Source organism: Monomorium pharaonis, chromosome 8, assembly GCF_013373865.1.
Source record: "Monomorium pharaonis isolate MP-MQ-018 chromosome 8, ASM1337386v2, whole genome shotgun sequence".
Lineage (NCBI taxonomy): Eukaryota > Metazoa > Arthropoda > Insecta > Hymenoptera > Formicidae > Monomorium > Monomorium pharaonis.
Window position 1 is genome coordinate 19770413 of NC_050474.1, and position 25953 is coordinate 19796365.

General features: G+C 39.8%; 1 protein-coding gene across 4 annotated transcripts in view; it reads right to left on the reverse strand.

Moving 5' to 3' along the window:
- The window catches only part of LOC105837746, a 37533-nt gene that overhangs the window by 2739 nt on the left and 8841 nt on the right, over positions 1-25953 (reverse strand). For 3 of the 4 annotated variants that reach the window (XM_028193090.2, XM_028193089.2, XM_028193088.2), the window contains exons 4-49: positions 25790-25932; positions 25577-25707; positions 24793-25178; positions 24377-24694; positions 24035-24290; positions 23718-23915; positions 23428-23642; positions 22718-22928; positions 22246-22619; positions 21836-22124; positions 21552-21746; positions 21135-21352; positions 20802-20986; positions 20187-20701; positions 19683-20075; positions 18917-19561; positions 18650-18838; positions 18450-18532; positions 18195-18357; positions 17939-18120; positions 17241-17867; positions 16905-17035; positions 16511-16833; positions 16247-16436; positions 16022-16162; positions 15618-15935; positions 15035-15536; positions 14781-14901; positions 14035-14225; positions 13783-13921; positions 13012-13219; positions 11944-12084; positions 10871-11060; positions 10208-10408; positions 9517-10056; positions 9007-9179; positions 8254-8518; positions 7798-7894; positions 7550-7692; positions 7278-7478; positions 6438-6618; positions 6212-6324; positions 5298-6123; positions 4731-4879; positions 3994-4176; positions 2564-2807 (exon numbers count right to left, since the gene is read on the reverse strand). In XM_028193090.2, coding sequence (XP_028048891.2) covers positions 2564-2807; positions 3994-4176; positions 4731-4879; positions 5298-6123; positions 6212-6324; positions 6438-6618; positions 7278-7478; positions 7550-7692; positions 7798-7894; positions 8254-8518; positions 9007-9179; positions 9517-10056; positions 10208-10408; positions 10871-11060; positions 11944-12084; positions 13012-13219; positions 13783-13921; positions 14035-14225; positions 14781-14901; positions 15035-15536; positions 15618-15935; positions 16022-16162; positions 16247-16436; positions 16511-16833; positions 16905-17035; positions 17241-17867; positions 17939-18120; positions 18195-18357; positions 18450-18532; positions 18650-18838; positions 18917-19561; positions 19683-20075; positions 20187-20701; positions 20802-20986; positions 21135-21352; positions 21552-21746; positions 21836-22124; positions 22246-22619; positions 22718-22928; positions 23428-23642; positions 23718-23915; positions 24035-24290; positions 24377-24694; positions 24793-25178; positions 25577-25707; positions 25790-25932 — 11827 coding nt within the window. The remainder of the gene's footprint in view (positions 1-2563; positions 2808-3993; positions 4177-4730; positions 4880-5297; positions 6124-6211; positions 6325-6437; positions 6619-7277; positions 7479-7549; positions 7693-7797; positions 7895-8253; positions 8519-9006; positions 9180-9516; positions 10057-10207; positions 10409-10870; positions 11061-11943; positions 12085-13011; positions 13220-13782; positions 13922-14034; positions 14226-14780; positions 14902-15034; positions 15537-15617; positions 15936-16021; positions 16163-16246; positions 16437-16510; positions 16834-16904; positions 17036-17240; positions 17868-17938; positions 18121-18194; positions 18358-18449; positions 18533-18649; positions 18839-18916; positions 19562-19682; positions 20076-20186; positions 20702-20801; positions 20987-21134; positions 21353-21551; positions 21747-21835; positions 22125-22245; positions 22620-22717; positions 22929-23427; positions 23643-23717; positions 23916-24034; positions 24291-24376; positions 24695-24792; positions 25179-25576; positions 25708-25789; positions 25933-25953) is intronic. The other variant, XM_028193091.2, reaches the window with a different exon arrangement.

Here is a 25953-nt window from a genome sequence, read left to right on the forward strand (position 1 = left end):
ATAGCTCGCGAAATGGTCGCACTGGTGAGGCGTAAGGAAAGAGTAAATACATTTTGAAAAAGTCATTTCCACGCCGTGCAGTCCACTCGTTTTCTCGTTTTCACGAAAATTAAATCATGCCCTTTTGATCGAGATCGATCGATCACTCTCGAGCAACGATTTCAATTCCTCGCCTTCCCTCGCCCGACGGTTCATTTCATTGTGGGACCGCTTCTTAGAATTTTCAGACGCCGTAGAACTGTGAAGGATAGCCGCGGAAATGGATTGCGCGCACTTTTCCGCACTAAGATCTACATACCGGCGACCCCTCCGACAATTTCGCTGTCGCGCAATATCTCGCCGTTGCGTGATTTATGATCATTGCTCGCGAAACACCGAATGATGTATTGTCGAGTGGAGTGACGTAACAAGTGGAAAAAAAAGATCTCTGCCGTTAATCCCGTTTTCCCACGGCTTCGCTTTATTCCGCGAGGAGTATTTTTTCGCGTGTCTCTCGTCCCCGGTGACGCAGTAAATTCTTAATCCGCGCATTTCGTATATGCGCAATAAAGTTCGCTTTCCCCTTACGACACGCGAAATATTCCACGCGAGCGAATCGGGACGGATATATAGAAAAAACAACCGTGAATAATTTTACACGGAACGTGAAAATAAATACGGCGCTCGCTGCAAAGTTGTATTTTAACCCCGTTTCATTATTCTCATTCGGACACAGCGCGTTTTTATATACACAAAAAAAAGTCTAAATTTGAAGAAAAACAAAAGCGAGGAGATTGCAAGCTCTATGTGCCGTAATGATCACTTTTTCTCTCAAAGCTAATATCGTATCACGCCGTCGCGTGAATTCTCCCCGCGCGAACTCGCGCGAAACTGAATTTTCCGCAATCCCCGGGATCCCGGCCGCACGGACACGATGCGCACAATTTACGAAAAAGCAATAAATAAAAGCAATATATATTGTGACACACCCGTTACCGTGTCCGTGGTTACACAACGTTAATTAAAGCTAATGCGTTCATGCGGCCGGTGGAGGACTCGCATGTGAGAAGTTTTTTTAATTACCCTCGAAATTAAAATTTTTCTTTATTAACCGACTTATGCAAATACGGTCGCCGCGTCTTTGCGCGTGCCGGTAAATCTCGCAAAGAGTTTCGCGAGGAGAGTTCGGCGAGAGTGAAAACGGAGCGCAGATGCAAATTTCCTCCGTGCACTACGACACACGGACATAATTCGTCGGGCAGAGAGTAAGTTAGAGGCACACACGGAGGAGGCCCACTCAATTACATGACGGTTGCGCGTCCGCGCTTTAAGAAAAAAAAAAAATTATTCCCAGATAAAAGCGCGGGGCGCTTTACGCGCGAGGGAAAGAAGGGCGCGGGACGTCATCGCGAGAGAGGAAAACAGATAGGGCGGCCCTATAATTCGCACAAGCGCGGCGCTTCTGGGTTTAGCGGAAAGCGCGAGCAGCCAGCAGCGGATCCTCCGAACGGACAGAAAGTTCTTCGCGCATGATGGTGTGGCGCGAGAGAGAAAAAAAAACTGTAACCGCGGCGCGTCGTCGTCGCGCGATTCTAATCCGATTGGCGGTTAATTTAATTGCACTTTAATCGCATCGTTCCGCGGCGTGTAATAACGTTAAATACGCGACTCGAGAAATGTATGCGGGACTTCGACCCTTTGACGGCCTTCATACGCCGACAATATATGTATTCGTCGGGGCAAACGCCTGCAATCCCCTCGCATTGAAGCGAAAGACAGTCGTCGTCGGTCGCAACACACAACGCGCAAGGGCTTCAAAGTGCAGAGCGGAACGCGCAGGAGGAATATATCGCGCGCATAAGACATTTACATTTCGAGATTCCAGATTCGGGCTTCATTATTCAGATGGTGAATTATTTCGCGGCGAGGGAGGGAGGGAGAAAGGGAAGAAGGGAGAGAAATGAGCGAACGGTTAATTAACAACAGTTTTCGCAGAGGGTGAAGGGAGAGGAAAAGGGTTGGCGCCGCGCGTTGCAGCTACCCGGAAAGCATTTAAGCGGGCTCATAGAGGCAGCCAGCCGACGTGCGGACGAGCGTTTCCTGCCAGCCTGTAGTAAACCATCGCGAGGGTGTGTGTACGTAAGCGGAACTACAGACGGGACGGGCGGACCCATTAATATCCGTCAGGATCGGTGGGACGAAAACGCGGGATCGTCTTTGGACGACAGGAGGAGGCGCTGGTGCATCGCGCGCGCCACGGCGGTGCATCATCTGCTGAAGACAAGCCCTTAGAATATCGTGACGCCCATTCACCGTCGCCGGATCCGAAGGTTCACCCGAAGATCACGTCGCGAGAATTAAAATATCGCGGGTACGAGCGGGCACGAAAGTCTAGTAGGAGGCCAGAATCGCGAGGCTCGAAATCGGGCTGTAACTTTACGTACGACACTTTGATTGCAAAAGCAGGCTCGTAAAAACGCGTCGACTTCGCTCGGAAAAGCGAAACATTTGAAAATCAAAATTGACGAGAATCCACGAAACGCTCGCGCCGCGCTGTTCGTATCGTTGAATTGGATTCACTGACCTGATCCAACGAGCTCTGTGTGAGCGTGTAGTCGGTGGCCTTAAGCTCCTCCGCGAGCAGCTTCAGCTTGCTGAAGCTCACGCTGAGCGCCATGTCCTGGCTCCGCGGCAGCAAGATCCGTGCAGCTGTCGCCTGCCTCGAGGAGATCATCGCCTGCGGCAGATATTTCAGGATAACCCTCCTAAGATCCGCGGCGGAAACCGGCTGGCCGAATCTCAGAAAGGCGACGTATCCTTCGCCGAATCTGAAAGTCAAATCGGTTTTACAAGTCTCAGGATACGGGCTTGCGACGCGCGCCAAATGACCCTTGAATTAACCGCGATGATCGCAATAAAGAAATAGATGGGGAAGTTATTCCGGCACAGAAGAGAGAGAGAGAGAGAGAAAATGTGTGTGTGTGTGTGTGTGTGTAGTGTGTTAGAAGATTGCAGGGGCCGTAAGAGAAGAACTCGATTTTATTAGCACTCTTAAATTCTTTTACTCACGGATCTATATCTCAAACTCGGGCCTGGACAAAGGATAGAAGGAGGATGAACTTTTACTGCGCGCTCTATACTGTAACAAAGTGCACTCGCCATTCTTTATCATTCAACGTACTCTCTCCGCGACGTATACGAGAGCGGATTGCAGGATAGGCTGCTAACGTGGACGGGACCGTATCGTAAATTCTACCCTCGACTACGGCAGCGAGAGACACTGCGACAGCGAAAGAGTTGACGCGGACGGGAGGATGGACGACGAAACATATTTTCCGATATCGTTTCCGAGTGCATTTTAACATTTAAATATTTACCGCACGCCACGTTATTATTCCGAATCGTATCGCGTTTAATATAGGAACATATTCGGTTGAGCTGAAAGGCTGGCTTTGTTATCACAGTCAAATTCATTTTTTTTTTTTGCCATGTTATTCTTTCATTAAGAAATCAAAGTCAGCTTAGACCTCTTAGACGTTGTCATCGCCCTCGAGGTTTTAGACTCAATTAAGTTCTCCGGCAATCTAATTAAAATGCGTTATGGCAACTCTTTAAAATTTCCTTCGGTTAATGATTGTTGGGAGAAAAAATATTTGTAATTTTTAAGCTTCCCTCGTGCCGGGAATCTAATGAACCTGAATCACCGGACTTTTTCCCAGCCCATCGCCTCCGCTCTGTATCCGTCTTAGCTACCTCAAGAGGATTGTTCGACAATATGAGATGGTATAAAGATAAGAGATTTCAATTGAGGAATATATTCGTTAAGCTGCGGGACCAGCAAGGATCCGTAAGTTCACCAGTGTAGAGAAAAGGATTGCAAACAGGAACGGAAAATCAGAACTGATAGAAGCGCCGAGCTTACTGTGTACGGTTTATGAGTCTGCTGGGAAATATCCGGGGTTAAAAGAGACGCGCTATATTCTGCGAAAGAGGAAGTTCGAAGTGTAATCTTACTTGTGCTTCAAATGCTGCGGTGTTCCTATACACCTGAGACCGGCTCGGGCGAGAATGCCTACCCTCGTGCAGAGATTCTCGCATTCGGCGACGCTGTGCGACGTCAGTATGACGCATCCTTGACTCCTCGTCACTTGTCTCACGGCTCTGGCCACGAGATTCTTCGTCGCAGGATCCATTCCGCTTTGCGCGCAAACAAGCAGCAATATTAATACAAAATTAAAGAGAAAAAAAAACAAGAGATCTGTGTGATCTAATTCGAGGCGAAACTTGCGAATTTAAATAAAGTTATTTTATTTACTGCTATATTTGTAATCGAAATGTAGAATATTATATTGTAATACACAGATTTTTTAACATAAGTTTTCTATTATTGATAGTCTAGAAAATTTTAAAGTTTTATTTATAAGAAAAAGTGTTTTAAGGAAAAATAGAACTAAAAAAATAGCAAACTTTTTTCTTAAAAAATGAAATCAATAAAACACTAAGCGTTCAAAATTTTTGAATTTGGTCTTCAATGACAGGTACTCATATTTTGTCTATTATAAATCAATTTCATGCATTTTAAATATAGTAATAAATGACACCTAAATGTAAAGTTGTACTTATTTTCATGCTTCATTTTTTTGGAATTTTTTCACTTAATTTAATCTTTCCATCTAATTTATTCTCCTATCTATCCTTAAGTAACTCTCATACGAAATTAACAATCGCAGTTGTAAAATTATGCGAAATACCTCGTGGGCTCGTCCATGAGGATTACTGCGGCAGGAGCCATAACGCTTATTGCAGCGCATAATTTCCTTTTGTTACCGCCGCTGAGGCCGGAGACCCTTCGATGAGCGTACTTGAGTAGATCGAACCTCTTCAACGTTGTCTCTACCGCCTGAAATAATAAATGAAATCCCTGATAGAATTCCAAATTTTTGCAAATTCTTAATTCTTACAATTTAGTTCGCTTCTGCAACTCTGAGATTGAAGAATTTACGATAAAAGAAGTTTACGAGAGCCTTCAACAATGCTTCTTAAATATCGTAAACGCAAATAAGAAAGATATATTATAAATTTATTAGTTATTAACTAAAAGATGAATCTCTCAATCACTGAATCTTTAGGCTGATATTTCTTGTACGATAAAACAATTTTTCAAGTCCCAGCTATGAGTGAATAAATCTCATCTCTAATTAATTGTATTTTTACATATCAATTTATATTCTTCTATTATTATTTAAATTATTAAGTTTTAATCAACAGGCTGAATTTCATATAGATTTCTATTTTCCATTTATTCGTCCATTATTTACCTTCGGTACATTGCTCAATCCGCAAACTTCACCATGAATCGTCAAACATTGGTGGGGCGTGAGGAATCCGTCCAGGGCGTCGCTCTGAGGGCAGTAGCCGACCTCGCCGTTGCATAAGGGCCCCGCGCCAATCTCGTTCCCCTTCAGAATAATCTTCCCGGCCGTAGGAACGATTTCCGTTGTCAGCATCTTGAACGTCGTGCTTTTTCCCGCCCCGTTCACCCCCAGGAGGCCGAAACATTTCCCGGCCTGTACGCCGAAGCTTAAATTTTGCACAGCGACATTCGTCCCGTACACGCTCTTGTACTCTTTCCGCAGCTTCATAGTCTTCAGAGTATCGTCGACCATCCCGGTCTCGATCCTCAGCCTCTCCCTAGCAACGTCATCGTCCTCCTGCACTGTCTCGTAAGTGACCTTCTGTCTCCTCAGATCGGGCAGGACTCGACACTCGATTATCAGATTCAGCACGAACAAAATCGTGCCGATTATAAACAGGGAGACGAAGTGGTAGCCGAGAAGGTCCCAGCTGAGGGGAGACTTGTAAGTGTCCATGTGAAATCTCTGCAACAATTCGGCGGTGATGTCGTTCCTCGTGATCGCGACTAACCCGTCGGCGAGAATGTATTGCGGGAAGATCATTAGAATGTGATGCAGCATGTTCCTCACATCTTCGGCCGCTTTGGTTTTGCCGAGGATGTCGAGGACCAAAATAGTCGCTAGGCAGACCACGCCTATGAAGGTATTTACGCAGAAGAGCACCATGTTGGACAGGCTCGAGTCGTCGAACGCTTTTTCGGCTAGATGCGAAAATGGTAACGCCGCCCATCTAAAAAAAAAAAAAATAATTGAGTAACGTCTCAGAGATACTTACGTTATGTCGATTTTACGCCGACAGTTAAGTGCGAATAGCTTACGCGAACAGAATTAATATGAGACAGACACCGGCCAGATTATCTCTCGCAACATAGGCCGACAAACCAAAGATCTCGAAAACAATGACCGCTAGACACAGAGCACAGCTGAATACCTAAATGGAGAAGTACCATTTAAAATGATATTTAAAATCGTATTTTAAAAAATCCGTTTTTAGCGGATCTTCGAAAAAAAAATTCCCGCATTTTCTCCGCCACGTTAACTCACTATGAAGTCGCATATTAAAATTGTCGTCCAATACGTAATAGGATGAACCCCGGCCAGATAGAGTATTCTCTTCTCCTCTGTCAGTCGTTCTCTGACTATCTCCTTCGTTCCCTGCGCTGCAACCATACTGAAAGCTATCAGAAGCACCAACGCCACGCCGACATCCGCCACGTGCTGCACTCTGAAGAAATGTGAAAAAGTATAACGTAAAATTTCTGGTAGTTTTGAAACATTTAAATGACGCGGTCCACGTTATAAATATTTTGAATTATTTAAATTTTATAATATTATTTTTAATATTATTTTAAAAGAATAAAAGTATTATTAACTCTTTTTTAAATACTCGGTATATCAAATTCTCAGAGTTCTCTTTTCTGCGCGCACAATATTTAAAAATAACAATTTTATAATTGTCGTTGTTGCAGCACAGGAGCAACATGCATGGATATGATGATGCTTCATATTCATTACGAAAAACAAACAAAGGTGATTATATTGTGGGCGATTTGAAGATACTAGTGGGAACTCTGCAACGTAACTTCGGAACGCGCGCATCGATCGGCGTGAATACCGAATGATGCGGTACGTTAATTAAAAGTAAACGAAACGTCTACGCGCCGGAACGTTTCTCACTCGTCGGCGCGCTCTTGATTCAAGAGCCCCGCTTCAAAATCGCGAGCGAATGCCTTCACCTGTCCGTTTGAAGGGAGGAAATCCCGCCCGCATCCCCGTCACGTGAAGTTCTAGCAGTTAATTAATCCCGCGGGCGCACACGTAACAATCACACGACGGGGAATACCTTCGACGGAAATTTCCCGCCGCGTTAGAGGTAACGCTTACATCGTCATTCGATTCAACTGATCGCTCGATAGCTTCAAGGGGTGATTGAATGTGGTTAAGTGCCCTTGTATCCCGGACGCACGCAGGATTGCCTCGTTGAGGGCGTTCAGGTACCCCGGCATGGCATGGTGGCCCTTGTTATTGTACCAAACAATAAAAAGGGGATCCTCCTTGGAGTGCGACAGAGACCAACCGCCGTACCTACAAATCGTTGTTTGTACAGAAAATCTTAATATCTGACTCTACTATTCTAATGCGATATTGAAATCTACCGTCTCTCTATGTATTCCTGATGCGTTGAAACGATCCAATCCAAAGTAGGTCGACCAGGTAGAGTTTGAAGAAGGCCCTCAATGGGTTTGGAAAGTCCTCGACAAGTTTGTTGGCCATCTATACATTCGCAAGTTCCGGTATCCTATGAATTGTTTTGAGATTAAATTACGTGATGAACACGTGATAATGTTTATAACTTATTTGAAGTTTTCATGAACTTTAAAATAATTATCACGCGCTTTCGTACATTGGGTAAGGTTTGCCATGCGCCAGCATAATCATCCCCGAAGCGATCGTGCAGCTGCATAGACACATGTTGTAGGAACGGATCATTACTGTTGATACTGCAATAACAGGATTTAAATAAAACATTGAAAATATTAGGTAGAAAATGTGGATATTAATTCAATTTAATTTGATTGAATTATTATCGATATTGCAATAATAAAAGAAAACGTTAAAAATATCAGATAGAAAATACGGACTTGATTAAATTTCATTAAATTTAATTTAGTTTGAGTGATTAAATTAAATTAAATTAAATTACGTTTCTCTATTTTATTGAATTCAAAGCTTTAATTTTCAGAAATACAAACAAAGTACATCCTTTAACTGGTTATGTTCACATCAACGAGATTTATACCAGACGTCTTGTTCTTTATTTCTTCTTTCTATCAATATCTTTTTATTAAATTTCTCCTACCTGTAAAAGTAAGTCGGTTGAGTGTCGTAAAGTTTGGGGGTTAAAGCCAGAGGCGGCTCGTTCTCGGACGGTGGCCGTATCAGAGAAAATCCCATAGCAACTGCGACGAACATGGTTGGCAATACGAGCGCGGCCAACGGCGCTCTCCAGTCTCTCGCAAAATGCCATATCCTCTTTTTTATCATGGCTTTCATCTGTCGAATTGGCGAGGGCTTCAATACCATGTCGGTAATTAAATCGACGTTGTCATCTAACGTTGGAGCTCCTGCGCAAAGCAAAAACCTTTATTTTTCTCTATGAACTTGCTAGAAAGTTAATTATACTACACACACACACACACACACACACACACACACACACACACACACACACACACACACACACACACACACAGAAAACAAATTAAACTAAACTTTTTTCTTTAAAAATGGTAAAACTAATTTCTTTTAATCTGAATAGTGTTTAATATCCAAGACAGTAATTTTGAGTAACACAATATAACGTAATAATTAGTGGCTTTATTGTTTCTTTTTCTACTTTTTGTCAAGTATATTATAATTTTAATTATAATATAAATTAATTCTTATAAAAATATTATATTTTTAACATTTGTTATCAATTTTATTTTTAACTTTCGCTCTCTCTCTCTCTTGTCTTTTTTTAAATTCTCCAATGAAAAGTTAAATAAGATCTTTTAATTAAAAAGATGGATTTTATGTATGTCACAGCGCGTGCACGTGGAACATTTCTCACCATGATCTACATTAACAACGCTATCTTGACTCGCTCTGATAACACTCGATCCGTTGTCTGCTCGCGCGCAAAGATCCAAGAAGACTCTTTCCAGAGTGTCGCACTCCAATGAGAAATGCGAGAATCCCAAAAGCTTATGGTTGTCCTCCAGCGCCTTCGCCACTTGCGCGATGCTGAAACAACCCTGGCTTTACTCGAACGTAAACGCAGGTATTTAATCGATTTTGGTCTCGAGTATGATTACAACGATTCCCCCTTAAGATAAATCACGAGGGTTGAAGCGTCAAATATTTGCGAGGACGGTACGAGAATAACAAGCGAGTATTATCGTGAATCACTGTGCAATAAGTAGATTTTATCTAATATATCTTCTGCTTAAACGTTCTGCAATATTGCACGCAAAGTTTATGTGAGCTCTTTAACGCGGAAAAAAAATTCTGAATGATATACAGCATAAAAATTAATCAACTTTCCGGCGACGCACTAATAATTAACATATCGGACATTTACTCATTGTTAATGCCATTTTTCCCCTGGAAAGGCAACATGATGGTGACCTCTGACTCGGAGACCTCGTTCATCGTGGAGTTTGGCATGATCTCCTCGACCACGGTACGAAGAGCCTTCAGATTCTTCTTGTCAACCGGCTCTGCTATGCCTCCTATCCCCACCTCCCCGTTGGGATAATGATCGGGCGGGAAAGCTATATTCAATCTGTATCCCGTGCCGTGTGTCACCTTCAATGTCAGTGGTGAACCGGTGCATAAGATCTTCCCTTTGTGCATCACCACAACCGTGTCGCTCAGCATGTCGGCCTCATCCAGATGATGAGTCGAGAGGAGCACAGTTCGACCGATCCTGTGTTGATCGATCAGCCGCCAGATTCGTCGTCGGGCCGCGGGATCTACACCGGCACCAGGTTCGTCCAGGATCACCAAACGTGGGGAACCGAGGAAGGCCAGGGCCACGCAGAGTCTGCGTCGTGTACCGCCCGACAGACGCGACACGGGCTCGTGTTCCTGGCGTCCGAGTTCCAGAGAGGCTAGCATTCTGTGGAAAAAAACAAAGAAACCGGTAACGTTTCTTCTCCAATCGATAGATCCAATTAATCATTATAAAATAATTTTTCCAAGAAGTTAAAAGAACTTTTTTTAATTAGAAAAAATTACAAGATTTTTTTTTTTTTAGTTTAGCATCTTACCCGTTAACGTTTCTCTGCATATTGTTATTATCGTCATTAGGTCTCTTGAGCTTCCAATAAAAGACCAAGTGCTCCCTCGGTGTCAGACTTCCGATCAGCACGTTTTCTTGAGGACAGACTCCTATATCAGGCTTGCAGCCCTCCTCTCCGTTTAAGCAAATTTCGCCATTGGTCGGTGCTACCATCCCGGTCAACATCTTGCTGTAATGCAAAATTAACGAACATTGCTCGAGCGTCGTCAAATTAGCGCGCTATCGAATCGATTTTAATGCACATTGAAGATAATTAGTTCAAAAAATGATTTGAGGTATCAGACGAGTGCAAAAGTTCTGATGAGTTTTCGATAGATGTAATCAATATTTTTTTTATTACTATAGATATGTTAATATACTATTTATCTCTAAACAGATAGCACTATCAGCTCTCGTTAAGAAAAGAAATTGGCTAAATTCGATGAAATGTTTGTGATGCTTTTAACTAAAAATAAAAATTTAGCGGAGCTCATCCTTTGGTATTAAAAAAAAGTATTAATTACAATATCTATGGAAAACTTTTGCACACATCCAATATATATTTGACGGACGTCGCTCAAATTAGCGCGATATTGAATCGATTTTAAAGCAGAAATAGAAAAATAATCAATTCGTAAAACGATTGACATACATAATAGTAGTCTTTCCTGCACCGTTTCTCCCAAGCAGACTTGTCACCTCGCCCTCGCAGAGCTTTAAAGTGAAGTCCTCCACGGCGACGACGTCACCTCGTTCGGTATTATAGACCTTCCTGACACTTTCAAATTTCACGCCGATTTGCTTCTCCGTGACCGTTAAGTTACTAAGATCGCTTTCGTCATCTGCACGTTTGATAACAAATAATAGTTCGTTTTTATATCAAATCTACGATAATAATGCCTGCACAATCGAAAATACATAAGCTCTTACCGATTTTACGTCAGAAAAGCGAATTTAACAATTCTTTTCAAAGCAACTCCATATACATACCATATACATACGTAAAGAATACGAATATCTCTCTCAAACATAATTTCGGTATTTTTCAATAGAAAAAGACAAACAGGAACGTAATGTTCTTTTTTATTTAAACTACGTTCCAAGCGACACTTCGTGCAATACGTGCATTGCAGATATCATATAAACAATTCGAACGCAATGAAAATAATTGATACAGAATATACGATCACCTTAAAACACTTGCAGATTGAAAAAAATATAATACAACATTCGAAAAGAAAATCGAAAGATATGAACATGCAGATATGATCACATTTACATGCTTAAACACCAAATCGAGATATAAAAGCGAGATGCAAGAAAACATAAAAGGCACGATGTCCACATATATATTTACGGTAAAAATAAAAAGAACAAATTGATGCGACACAATTATAAACAAAAATAATTTTCGTAATGTAAAAACATAAATGATGTGCTTGTGCTTTTCTTGGAAATAAGGAGTATCTTTTTTCTCGACAAGTTTTTACAGAAACTCCGAAATTCTAAATTATTATAAACACCATAAAAACTATTGACTATAATTTCCATCGTTCTATCATAAAATTTAACCCAGTTTGCGTCATATCAAAGAGTTCTTTTTATTCCTGCTCCTTCGTGTCAGCTAACATGCGAGCTCATCGCTGGCGAACAACCAGCGCCAGACAGGCAAGCTGAAAACAAACTTTCGTGACATGCGTGTGTGCACGGGGAAGAGTGCGATACCTTGGTAAGTGGCTGAGGGATGGAGAACGTCGTTAGTGAAATAGAGGTTGTTGACGAAGGCGAGGTAGCTCGGTCTGCCATAGAGAGAGCGTGTGTCGGCCCACCATAAGCTACGGGATCTCAAACCGTGAAAGCCCCTACCTGGAAAATTATCAGTAATGCTCGGCCGTGTTTTGCAGATAACTCACCAGGTCTCCTCATCGACTTCTCTCAAAACGACGCAATTTCTCTCGTTAAGTCGAATCCGCAATTCTGGACTTTTCTTGGAGGTGCATCTCGTGATTATACGGAAGAATGAAAGTACATCGTGTGAAATGTGCATGTGCAAAGTTTGCGAATATGTGATGATTTCGCATGCGTAATTTTATTCTTTTGTGTGCTGTGTGGTAGAACTATGCGGAAGAGATATGTTAGAATATTTTTCGCTAATGAAATGACGCTATGAAATTATTTTAAATAGAAAATAATTGATTTATTTATAAAGTGCTTAAGTAATTAATTATTTAATTAACTCAATTGTTGACTCATTAATTAATTAATTGTTATTAATTAGCCACATTGAAAACATAGATAAATTGATATATTAAAATAAATTTTGTGATCTAAAATAACACTTTTGTAATTTTGTCACAAATTAAAAGCTATTAAAATTGATAATTCCGATACTTTGTAAAAACTGTATAGTCCCGATTACATTTACAAATACAAGTTTATTTCAAATAATTTTACCGCATAGCCCTGACGATTAGTAATTGTTATCAACGAGAGAATTATGACAATAGGGAATTAAAATACGTACATAGAAAGGCAGATATATTAATTTTAAAGTATCACCTGCACCGATAAGATCAAGAACTTCATAAAAAATTCTCTGATTGATTAAATCAATTTTATATCCAGAATCATGTTCGCGCGATTATTGATCATGGTTGGTTTCGCATAGAAAAAGATAGGGAAGAAGAATAGTGTTAGTATTAGACAATTTCTACTTGTCACTCTTAACACCTTCACCAATGTCAAAGAATTATTTTAAAGAAAATAAACGGGAAGCACTTGTCGCGCTTGTACCTGAATCGGTGTATCTGGCGATTAGACAGCCGATCACAGCGTACAGACACCCATCTAATGCGATCATTATTAACAACAGTCCCAGAGTCATTGAATCACCAGGGTTCGATTCCTCCCACAAATTTGCCCAAGATAAACCGACGCCTTGAACTTCCTTTCGCACCGTGAACAGACATCCGTAACAGAAACTGGTTGACATGCTCAGGCACTATAGAGAAATAAATTGTTTTGCAATATTCTTGATAAAACGAATCGTTCGTTAATATTCTCGTCTAAAGCACAAAACTAAAAATTAGAGTTTTTCTGGAATTTTTTTTCAAATTATTGTATATACGTTTAAATAAAATTTTGTTCTTTATAATATGATAAAAGATATTTCTGATAAAAAATTTTGTGAGCGAAATAAAATTAATTATCAAGAGAAATATGATTTTTTAAATGTATACCTAATAATTATCGGCTCAGTTACACACTGTGAAATGTTTAAAATATAGGTTTCAATTTTTTAACAAAATTGATTGAATTCGATATGTATAAAATAATAATTAATTTATAGGAATTAATAATTTTAATGGGAAAATAAAAATGTAGAAAAGCAGTATTTTTCTTTAAAAAAAATGATAAAAATGGGTAAACTTTTAGACTTTAGAAGAAACTAGAATATCCCTTTAAATGTACATATAAGTGGACGTTAATACTCAATTGTATATTTTTACATTTTAATTCTTCTCTTCATTTAAATAAGAATATTATTTTGCTAGCTGGACTTACGATGAAAAGTTTGAATCCCAATCCAAATACAGCCTCCATGGCGATAACAATCATGTACGGCATATAAGTTAATAGGAACATAATTACTGTGGTAACAGCGGAGAGACTGGCGGAGCTGAACATCGTCGAGATCATGTAGCTGAAATGTAATTATGATTTACAGTGGTTAATTCTGCAAAGTAGGAAATATAATCGTTTGTCCGAATACATGCAGTCGCACGACGGCAAGAAACTCTTGAAGTGGTCACTTACCAGAAAGTCACCACGGAGAAACTGTAATCAAAAAGTAAAATAAGCACCAAAAAAGGATCCGATCGTGGAAGAATTTTTCCGGCCAGTAAAATTATGGAGATGGAAATCATCACGATCGACACCTCCGCGTAAGACGTGATGAACCAAGCCAGGGTGTTTCGCCATGGCTTCAATCCCATTACGCTCATTACCTGAAAAAAATTAATTGCAATCGACAAATAAATTATAGCGTATTCTTCAGTAAAAGATTAACAGTCAAGACTTTGCAAAGCCTACTTCAAGTTTATTTATAATCCGCATCAGATGTCGAAATAAATTTCTATTTATAATTTATACGATGACATTTTGATTGAGAAGATTAACGGAAAAAAAAAACAAAGATAATAAATTATCATTTATTTTTATCTTTCTTATTTTGCTTGTTGAGTTTTTCAATCAAAATATATATCGTAAAAGTTATGAATAGAATTATTCTATTTATAAATTATAAATAATAAATCTAAGAATTCTATCTATTTAAATTTTATAGATAGAATTCCAATTATTCTAATTGTAATTTGTCATTAAATTGTTTTGGATATAACTAGTTTTATATTTTTTACTTTTTTTTTTAAATTCTTCAAGTGTTTTTATATTACATTCAGATTCTTTTTTTTTTTTTATTACATAATACGTAAAATTATAAATTCTTTTTTAAATTCTGACATCACCTGCAGATAATTTAAATAGTTAACTTTATATCGTACCATAGAGTTTTGTGATTCTCTTTCCCAAACGATATGCCTGACTGCCGATCCAACGCACATCATTAACGCAAAGAAGAAGCATACTTGCAAGCCCTGAGACTCGTAAAGCGTCGTTTGAAATCTACAACATTTATTTCCCTTGTTAACAAATAATTGTCAGCGAAGAAATAATGATACTACAATTTTCAATGGATTTGTCCACGTCCTCGGCAGTTACACAAGACTCACTTATCTCTGGAATATCGATTACTCACGGTATTTCTTTCCAACACGGATACGGCATCTGTTGCGTGACTGTCCTCCAGTTGAGATCGTATCTTCGGGTCTTCACTTTTATAATCGCACGATCGACAGAGTCCTGCAGTTGAATAAAACCTCGGAGATACCTGAGATGCTCGATGAAGCTACTTTCGGGCCCGGGAATCCAAAATTGAGTTTTCAGTCTTGTGGTGGACGGCACATAGTCCACGTCCATGCGAATCTTATAAGTGATATCGTCCGGTAATTCGGATTCCAGGGATCTCTTCGCTGGATGCGAGGAAGCGTCGTTCATAAAAATCACTCCGGCCAGAAACTCGTTTGTCTCGGTCAATCGACTAGCTGCTACTTCTAATTCTTCTTCCGTGGGGAAACCTATTGTCCTATTCACGAGCACGCATCCCATCATGCTGTTCAGCATGCCGATCATTGAGATTAGTTTCTTCGATTTTTTCAGCCGCCATGCGATCTCGCTGATATTCAACTCGGAAAGATCACCTGTTACGACAACAATGTTTTTCAACTGATTCGCATATTTAAATTTAAAATGAAGCTTTAAATTTGAAACATGGATAATACCTTCAAAATTGCCACCGCCCATTGATTTAATTGCAACCTTCATGACGTCGGAGGACATTATATTCTGTAATTCTTTCAAAGAGTCGCCCATCTCCGTAAGATTGGCCAGAGCTTTAAGGCTCTTCTCGATACTTTCCACTAATACGCCAAAGTGTTCCATCTGCACGAAGGTATTGTTTGTCAACGCCATGATCTCATTGATCACAGGGGTATTGGGTGCGTAAAGAATCTGCCCGCGCAAGAGGGGCTTAACGTACGACCAGACGATCTTTCCGCCAGGTATAGCGAGTACAGTTTTGTACGTTTCTTTGCAAGTGTCTGAAATTTCAAAGATTACTCTTTTACAATAAATCGTTTTATTGAACGGTTCGACGTTCGCTCCGTAATTGTCATTTATGTCTTACCTGGCAAAGATTCAAGCTCCTTCTGATCGGACTCCTTGTTACTGTCCTTTAAGCTAGCGATAATTTTGTACATTTGTCCTTCGTCTTGAATCAATGTTCTACCACAAAGCAATTTGCTAGAATCTTTCAGAAACTGCGAATCTAAAAGGTTTACAAAATTTGTCAAAAGAAGTAAAAATTCGTTTGAATTTAATAACGCCGATATTGTTACGTTGCTTGACTTACTGTCTGGCGCTTCATCCGTTTCTTTCGCGTTACTTTCGTCTGTTGCGAAAGAAGAAAAGGTCGCTGCCAGTTTGTCTTTGAAAAATGGAAACAGTTCCGCAGCAACGCCAAGATTGTCCAATATAATTTTCCCCTCGGTCTCCGTTAGATTTGCATTAGCCAATATACTCTTGACGTTAGCGCTCATTAACTAAAACGATGAAAAACATTTCTTTCCAAATCCCTGTCGCATTTAGAATCAATAAAATAATACGTTGTAATTACGTTTCTAAAAATATAATCAAAGTTCAAGTTCTTCATCAACATGATAGCGATATCTTGCGTCTGGGAGTCCTCCAATTGGCAGAGAGTGGAGCTAACCTCCTCGGCAGTCACAATATTATTATCGAAATGCAACATGTCGCTGAGCTTTTCGGGTGAGCAAATGGTATCCTTCAGACTGACGATCCCGCGTTCTTGCATGAAGACTGAAATCATGTCTATCTTGGCCTGGCCCAAAGTAAGAGCGATCTCGTTGGTAATATTTATTTTGTCGACCAAGTACGTTCGTACAAAGTCCCAATTGTCGAACATTTCTCTGACAACGTCTGTAAAAATGTAAATTTTTAGTTAGAAAAAAAAATCGTCGCTTAATCTACCGAAGTTTTAAATTTAATACATTTCATATCCAGCAGTCCTAGGTTCTTGAAAATCTCCATCGACTCCAATGTCGTGATTATTGTGTTCAAATCGTCGATTATTTCGTGATTACTTATGAACGGCTCAACATCTTCGAGGAGCTCCTTCATTCTGCAGAAAAGAAGAGGCATGCATTATATTTTTAATATCCTAAAGAAAGGATATGTTAAGAGTTACAGATTGTTAAAAAATATAGTGATTCTGAATTTAATTTGTGTGAGAAAGAGACGTATTTTATTTAAATTATGAAAAGATATGACTTCTCTCTCCTACTTATTATATATATTTTATTGTCTGACATGATAATCGAATTTACCCGTCGAATAATTTGTCGACTGTTTTATCCTTCACTACGTTGACGATGCCCTCGACGAGATCGGGAACTCCGAGAACGCCGGTAATGTCCTCGAAATCTATTTTACTAGCGACGTCCAGTAGATTTCTACCCTCTTCGAGGATCGCGGATAGATGAATCAGGATCTCCTTAAGCCAGAAGAGATTCCAGGAAGCCTCCGTGCGCCAGAAATACAGTTGCCGACTTATGAGATCCACATCCAGACTACGAGCCAATTGGCTCGAAATGTCGGACACCGACGGATAGTTCGACGCCTTAGGATCGTAACGGAAAACCTTGCCCGCTCTCTTCGAGTTGAGAAATTTATACAAAACCGTCGCGTTCTGGCAATCGATCTTCGTCCTGCACAAGCCCGTCCTGTTCAGATCGCTTAGAAACGCGTTCACGTTGATAGTCGCGTTCGGTAACGCGGCGTCGATCTCGGCGAGATCGGACTTCTTCACCACCTCGCGCAACGGCTTCCAGATCGGCACGTGTTTCTCGGCTAATCTCGTCAAATTATTGATGCCCTCGTGGATGGACGCCGAGTCCAGAATGTAAACGTTTTTCTCCAACATGTCCAGTACGCTTAGAAGGAGCGTAATATACCTTGAACGAAATGAGGATAGTATTACTTCATCGCAATATATTTATCGTTTGCGCGACGAGGAAATACTTACAACCCCGGCCTGGAATACGTAGGACCGCCGACAAATTTGTTATAGCACTCGTTTACTCTGTTACTGTACGTCTCGTTTTGAAAATCGATCACGATGTCGGCGATATAATGCAAGGTAATTTCGAGCGTGTTTAAGTACTCGTCTAGCGTCTTCTTCTTATTGAGATATTTGTAATCTTTGACCTGAAAGAAGTGTCTTTAAATTAACAAACGACGCTAACACTCTTCCACGCAATTTATAATTGTCATTCTCTTACCATACTGGCCGTTTTGTTCCAATTGAAATCGTTTATCAAAATGTTATGCACCTCTGTTATGTTTAATCGATTCATTCGACAGAGTAGTTTTGAGTAGAGATTATGGTACACCAACTGAGAATTTAAAATCTCTAGTGAAAGCGTCGAACACCACGTGCAATTTCTAAAAAAAAAGAAAATACAGAATTACGTATATTATTCTTTATTATTCTTAGTTGATTAATTGTCATTTTTTAAAATAACACATTAACTTACTCAGCACTCTCTTGAGTCTCCAAAAAGTGTTTCAAAACTGACATTGACTTTTTCACCATCGCATATGCCAAAGTCTTCGAGTCCTGCAAACATTTTTAATTAAGCCGCATCAAGTTTTTTGAGACCGACAAACAAATCTGTGCCTAACAGATAATTAATTTTTATAAAAAAACATTCAATAAACGATTATCGATGTTCACCTTTTTCTTATATTGCGCGTTAAAGTCTTTTAGGGTACCCTCTTCGAACGACGTCCACCATGCAGGAATCTTCGGCTGCTTGAAGCCTTCCGACATATCGCGAATCAAAGTGTCTTGAAATCTCTGAACGCTTTGCAACAGTTGTTCTTCGTAAACGGATTCCGGTTCTGGCATACCGGGCGTAAAATTCTGTAAAATTAATTTAAAGAACACTTCAATTTATAGTGTTCACCGGTATCATTCACCTTAAGGCGATCAAGCCATTACATTGTATTTTTTATTGAATGGCAACAAATCCGTCCATGTCAATTGCTCGTTACTCATGACGATCTTCTGACAGAAGTTCGTAATGCTGGCCAGCAAACCCCTTTTCCTCATGTAGCTGGGCGGGATCAGATACCGATCGATATTGCAGGGGTGCACCTGGCCGAGGAAGAGCTTCTGCATGAAGTCATCCAGTCTCTCGGACGAGACGAAAGTATCGACGGCGGTGATAAGAAGATTAGGCATATCCTCCACGAGTGTTAGTAGCGGCTGTAGCTTTGAGGACTCGTACATGACGCGCAGCTTCTGCCAGATATCACCGCCGAATGTGAGATCGACCGCGGATTCTAAAAGCTGAAACATTCTCCTCGACCCGACGAGATAATCTATATCACCGTGCGATGTCACGTTGAGTCGGTACCACGCCGAGTTTCGGTACTGGTGGATCCAGGATTTTTCAGACTTCAAGATCAGGGCCCAGGTTTCGTTGGACAGATTCTTCCACGTTGTCACATTGAAAATATTCGAGCTGAGACTCGCTCCCGGCGATGCGACGGTAAAATTCGAGACAATATCCAATAATCTTGTTAATGTCAAAGTTAACGGCGTCGATCTCGATAGAGCAGTTTTTCGACCGGTAACAACCTCCTACGGAGAGGAAACGTAAGAAATATAACAATAAATGGATCAGAAGAGAGACATTTTCAAGAGATTAACACTTAATTTACATAAGTAAATTATTTGAATTATGTTCTATTATTGTACGTACATAGTACTCGTCGCTCGTGGCGGTCTTCAATAGCTGATAGGGATCGAACGAGCAGACTTCCTGCAGGAAGCGCGTTTTCCTCGCCGTTGACCAATAATTGGAATTGAAATGCTGAGTGCACATAGTCTTCCTGAGATCCTTGAAGGGCACGAAATCGCCGGTCGTATAGTCGAGTGTGCTGAGAATAGCAATCAACGCGACCGTCTCTTCCGGATAAGCTTCAAGAATCTTCAGCAATTGACGCGTGTCGCCGTTCTCCGCCAATTGCCAAGTTTCCAATTTGTAGTCGTGTAACTCGGCATTTTTCAACGCGTTGCCAATGTGAACCAGAACCTCCGACATACCCTCGATCAGCAATCTGTAATTCAACCAATCTTGACCTGGCTGCAATTCCTGAAAAAGGACAGCCACTTGTTGCATTGCTTGCGCGAGGATCGTCTAATTAAATCTAAAACTTCCGCTTCGAAATATAAATATGATTAGTTATCGTGTGGTCGTAATCACCTTGTGGAAAGTACCCTCTTCGCTTCGTACCTCCAGACTCTCTTTCAGCATCTGGAGCAGGTGCTCCAAATATTTTTTCGAAAACAGCGGCTCGATAGTTACTTTGCGCCTCACGGTGAGACTGATCCTTTCTGCGGCATCGTACAAATCGCCGATTATCGAAGCTACAAAGGAACGATACCTGCTGGTGGGTTTGTTCCAAATCATTACTTCCGCCATATAGAGATCTGTGTAGACGTTGAAGTTCTCGGGATCGAGATCGCAAGTAAAATTTTTCAAGGTCCTGTACTCCTCATTGCTCAGACCGACTTTAAAATCCGACAGCCAATCAAATAACATTGAACATGTGATTGTGCTGTTGTTTTCTAACGCTGTGACAATATGATCGTCCATTACAGGATCGGATATCCCGTTTATCACCGTCGATAGAATAAAAGGTAATTGATTGTAGAAAATAGTAACGGGGGAGGTATTGTCGAATCCTAACAAGGATAACAAACTGATTTTCCCTGTGCCTAAAAAAATAAACATTATAACAATGATTGGAGAATTAAATAGTAATATCAATCATATCAAAAATGTTCAATAATGAATATTATTTAAAGATCTATTTACCGCTTTGTAATATGTCGATTATGATGCGCGAGCTTTTGTGAATGATATGAGATATATATTTTAAAGAGATAAGAACGCGGTCGGTAACGCTGACTGACGGTTTCCAAAGCTCTCTTGCGGAAAGATCGCTGCCGAAAGACTTGATAGCTTTGTCCATTTCTAGGTCAACATGATCCAAGGTATATCTTAAACAAAAATTAAGTACTTTTAAAATGACTGCTATGTGCGACGTAAATTATAGCGATACCTCGCTTTTCTTTTGATTGGACTGAAAGCTTAACGTACAAGAACTTTGTTGGTTGTTTATTACATAATGTAAAATATAATATTTACCTCCAATCGCTTTGCATGGCTGGAAATCTTTCCTCGACAATGCTATTCGATTCTGTCGCGAGTGTCTTTAAGTATTTTGCCAATTGCGGTTCTTCCGCTAAAACGACTTCTTTAGCATCGTTTATCAAGTCGTCAAGCTTCGTCACTAATCGCCGAAAATTCGTATAGCCCCGAGTCCAGTTAAATGATGGTAATTCTGCAGTTTCATTCTGCTCAAACTAAAAATTAATAAACACACGTGTAATGTAACTATTTCCATAATTCATTAACTCAAGATGTATTCTATAAATTTCTATTATTATTTTCTGTTCTATTTTCTAATACATTTACAATAATAAGCAAAAGTTTTTTTTATTTGTGAAGAAATATTCTCGTTTGATTAATATAAATAAGTAATTAAATGCAATACAAATTCACCATTTTTCGGACTCGCATTATTATCGGTTGCTCCCTCCACTCCTTAATGAAAAGACTTGGATCGCAAGCGATCTTCTCGAGTTCTCTAACGACTTCTCGGCTTCCGTTTCTTAATTCCAACGCAGCGCCAACGCTCTCGTTGAAGACGCAGGGCCACATTGTCTCACGTTCCTTATAATCATCGAGCGCCGATATCTAATGGCAAAAACCGTTCGCGATATATGTTCTAAGAACGTGACCGCTCGAAATTAATCGAGTAGATACATTTGAAAAATGCCACTTACAAGAGGCACCGGCCGCAGAGTTATCATGTCGACTACATCTAGAATAACCGGAGATAAATTTCTTAGGAACGTGCCGACGAGTATCTCGGTCTGCGGCATCTCCCGCAAGACGTCGGAGAGCTTCGCCACGTGATCGCGCTTCTGGATCTGATCGACGATCTTCTCGATATTGTCGAAAATCACCGAGGTCGCCCACCCAAGCCCGTACATGTTTTTCCAATTTTTCTTGCTTTGGATCCTGAACAGCGGGCTCTCCATCACGTCGAAGAGCTTGCAGATTAAACCTACGCTGCAGACACACGCAATGTGTCACTGATCATTTTTATCGCGAACAAATCTCACGCGCAATCTCACGCGCGGCAGTAGGTTGTAAAAGATAGAGAGATTGAAGCGCATTAAAAATTTCTTACCTGATCTCCCAGGCGTCCTTCGCCGTTACGTCCGTCGTCCACGAGGTCTTGAAGTTTTGTTTCAATTTTTCCAGTTTCTTCGAATCTAAAGACTGATCCTCCTGATGCACCAGAGTATCGACATATTTGTAAATCTCGATTGTCTTCTCGTTGAAGGCGGTCCAATTAAATTCCCTCTGCCTGTAAGTGGCTTCCTCCATTTCGAGTTTGGTCAGATTCAAGTCCAGATTCCTCTGCACAGTTTTGGATAGATAGCACGTCAGATTCTTCAGTACCGTGCTGTTCGATTCCTTAGGAAAATTCAGCAAATCCGGCGGATTCGGTTCCACGCAGTATGATCGCGTGAAATTAGAATACTCGAGGATCTGTAACGCCTGTTCAATGGAAATCCCATTATGTTAAAATATAAAGAAATGTGCAAGCGATTATATTACGCAAATTTGAGAAGATTTTAATTACATTTTAAACCGACCTTTTTTCTATCCGTGACGGTGAGATAAAACGATTCGATTAATTCAGCTTTGTGTTGGCGTACTTTTCCGATCCAGTTGGAAGGATTAATTCGTAGATCTTGCAAAATTATGTCAGCTAACAGATCCATATTTTCTAGATCTGGTTTGATGGATGTATACGATAAACTGCGAAAACCCAGCATCTTCGCTATGCTCAAATGAATTCCTAAACTAAAAAGAGAAAGAAAATGTTGGTGCGCGAAATACAACATCTTGTAATTTATGAATAGAAGCAGTTAGAATATTGCAGACATAATTTTCTTATTTAGAAATAATTTTGCAGGTAAATATAATTATAACATGAGCTAAATTAATTAAAAAATTTTTGCTCATAGATCTAATAATAATAACAATAATGTATATTTATTTTAAAAATGCATTGAAGTACAATTTGAAAAACGTTGTGTGTGTGTGTGTGTGTGTGTATGTGTGGGTGTGTACATAATTAAAGTAAAAAATATTAAATGCACTTAATACGACTGCTTAATTGATGGTTAATATAACAAGTATATATAATAGAAAATATAGTACAATCTACTGACGAATAAAGTGATGGAAATACATTAAAACATTTTCCAGCAGAATACGAAAAAGAATACTCTCACAGCTTTAATCTGAACAAGTAAAATTCACGTTGCTTGTAATTTTTGTTTTCTCCTTTTTTACTTACATATCCAATCTTCCTTGAAGTTGTAATTCATTGAAAGTGTTTTTCCATTCATCGCTAGTTTGAAAAATGCTCCAATTTAAGTACGTTACTTTACGCGTGTCCAAATAATTCACGAATCCTTTAATATTTCTTACGACAGATGTTAAATTTGAATTCTCGACCTTGACTAATTGTTTAAATGCCATGGAAACCATGGTTGATAAAGCATTTGACACCTGAAAAGTAGAATTTTCTTAATTATATAATTAAAACAAATTATTATTTGATCGTTGATCAATTGTTATACGTACAATTTTCCCAAACTTGTCGAACTCAAAACTGTCATAGACGTCAGTAATGAATTTTCTTCCATCATTACCGCAGAATAAATCATTTATTTCATTAGATTTGTCTCCAAACTCTACGTAATTCTCGAAGATCTCTCTCATTGTGTCTTCTTGGCAGAACACATCATCGAGTTTTCTTTTCTTCAATTTTTCTACGAAACGCTGAAAGAAACGTTTAAAAAACTTTATTAACCTGATTATAAGATAAATATCAGTAATTTGTTTAAAGAAAAGTATAGTCATATTACAAAGTATCGTATAAAAAATATATTACAACAAACCTCTACGAAATCTAATCTGGAAAAGGATCGAATCATCGTTCTGTATACAGCAGGTTGAAGATTTGTCACTATCTTTTGGACCAAAATCTGATGTCTCTTCGTGATATCGTATAATCTCTGCAAAGTTTCTTCGTGAACGATAGCAACGTGATGAGTCATTTGCACGATGTTATCCGTCAGTGATATAAGGTAGGTAGCTGAGTTTACTATGTTCTCAGAAAAGAAACCTCTAAGTCCATCGAAAACTTCAGCGGCTCTAGAAATAAGAAATTAAATATTGATATTGAATGCTAGACTGTTGATTATCGACAGTTTACCTGTGTCTAAAGAAAGGATACTTGCAATTCAAAGTCGCTCGCGTGACGATCCAACAATTTGTTAGTGAGCTTCATACCATCCTGCAGGATCAGAGAGGCTAAGTCCAATATTTGCGTGATATTTTCATAATTCTCCGGATTCGAGGAAAAAGACGATATCTTTCCGCTCAGCCGATTCATCACACTGAAGAAATCTTCCGTGGAACTGGCTTCGCCGTTGTTTTTGACGTATTCCTTCACCATCTTCAGGAGCCTGTTTATTTTCAATAATCCGCTCCGCGCGATCGGCCAGTCCCGTTCGTATGCAAATACGGGATCGAGAACCACGAAGGCGTTATTGATGCTGAAAATTAAGGCGTCACGTTCGCGTATTCTTCGACAAATTTAATTGAAAGCTTGAGGAAAATAAATACAGAAACGAAACATTACAACGCGACTCACAAGTTCAGATCAATTTCCTTGAATGTTACGTTTCGGAAGAGTAACATAATTTTTGGCAGCCATTCGCGGATTCTCAAGTACTCGGGTATGTACTTCTTAGATATCTTCAAATCGAGAATCGTCTCCGTCGTTCGCTTTAGATCCTGGAAGAAATCGTAATCGCGAAATGTCGCCATCGCGCGATCGACCATCTCCAATAAACCAGTAAAGTCCAGGTGTTTCGAGAGATTTTCCAAAATATCAGGGATTGCCAGCGAGTCGATATTGCAAAGAACGTTAGAAATCTCCGTGATGTCCTCTTCTTTTGATACAATCAAATAGTTCCTCAGGCTCTCCGGGGAGCAAATGACACCGTTTATATTGGACGAACCGAAAGTTTTGATTAACTGTGCAATGAATAAAAAAAATTGATAAACATATATTAAATCTGTAAATTGAACGCTTTGATGTTACGTTCACGCGAACATTATCATCTGCCGCGTCGGCGTTCTCGCCGTTTAGAATATTACTATTGTTTAAACTGTACATTGTAATCTTTTATTAATAAAATGAGAGAGAAACCAAAACAAAATACGTTTTAAAAAGTGAACAGAAACTGCGCCAGCGATAGCCACGTGGCCTTGTCGGCCGATAACAGTTGGCTAATGAACCATAATATAATGTATACGTGATAGCGGCTGTCAAAGTTAAGAAAAGAGACGTAATGTTCATTGTAATGTTAAGACAATGTTAGGACAAATGTCTATGTACATTTAGTGGCATACTTATTTAAATAATTACTTACATATATCAATTTTACGGATGACTCGAATAAGCCGTCGATAAAACCTTCCCTCGCTCCCGGCATATGAGTTCTCAATAAGCTCTTAATTTGCTCGTGATTGTTGAACAAGTCGCCCAAACGGATTCCCCTGTCTATCGAAATATTCAGATAGTTAATCGCCAAAGTTCGTCAAGTTTTAAACTTTAATTCGTTTGCAATATAATGCTTTCCTACCGAAAAGCGCCTTGATTTCCGGCTTGGTGAGTATTTCCGCCATTGACTTCAACAGTTTGATACTCTGCGGCAACGTTTCCACGGCGGAGATAACCGTCTCATTATTGAGCATCGGTTGCAGTTCCCCGATTAAGGGACCTAAACTGTTTATTGCGAAGAAAAAA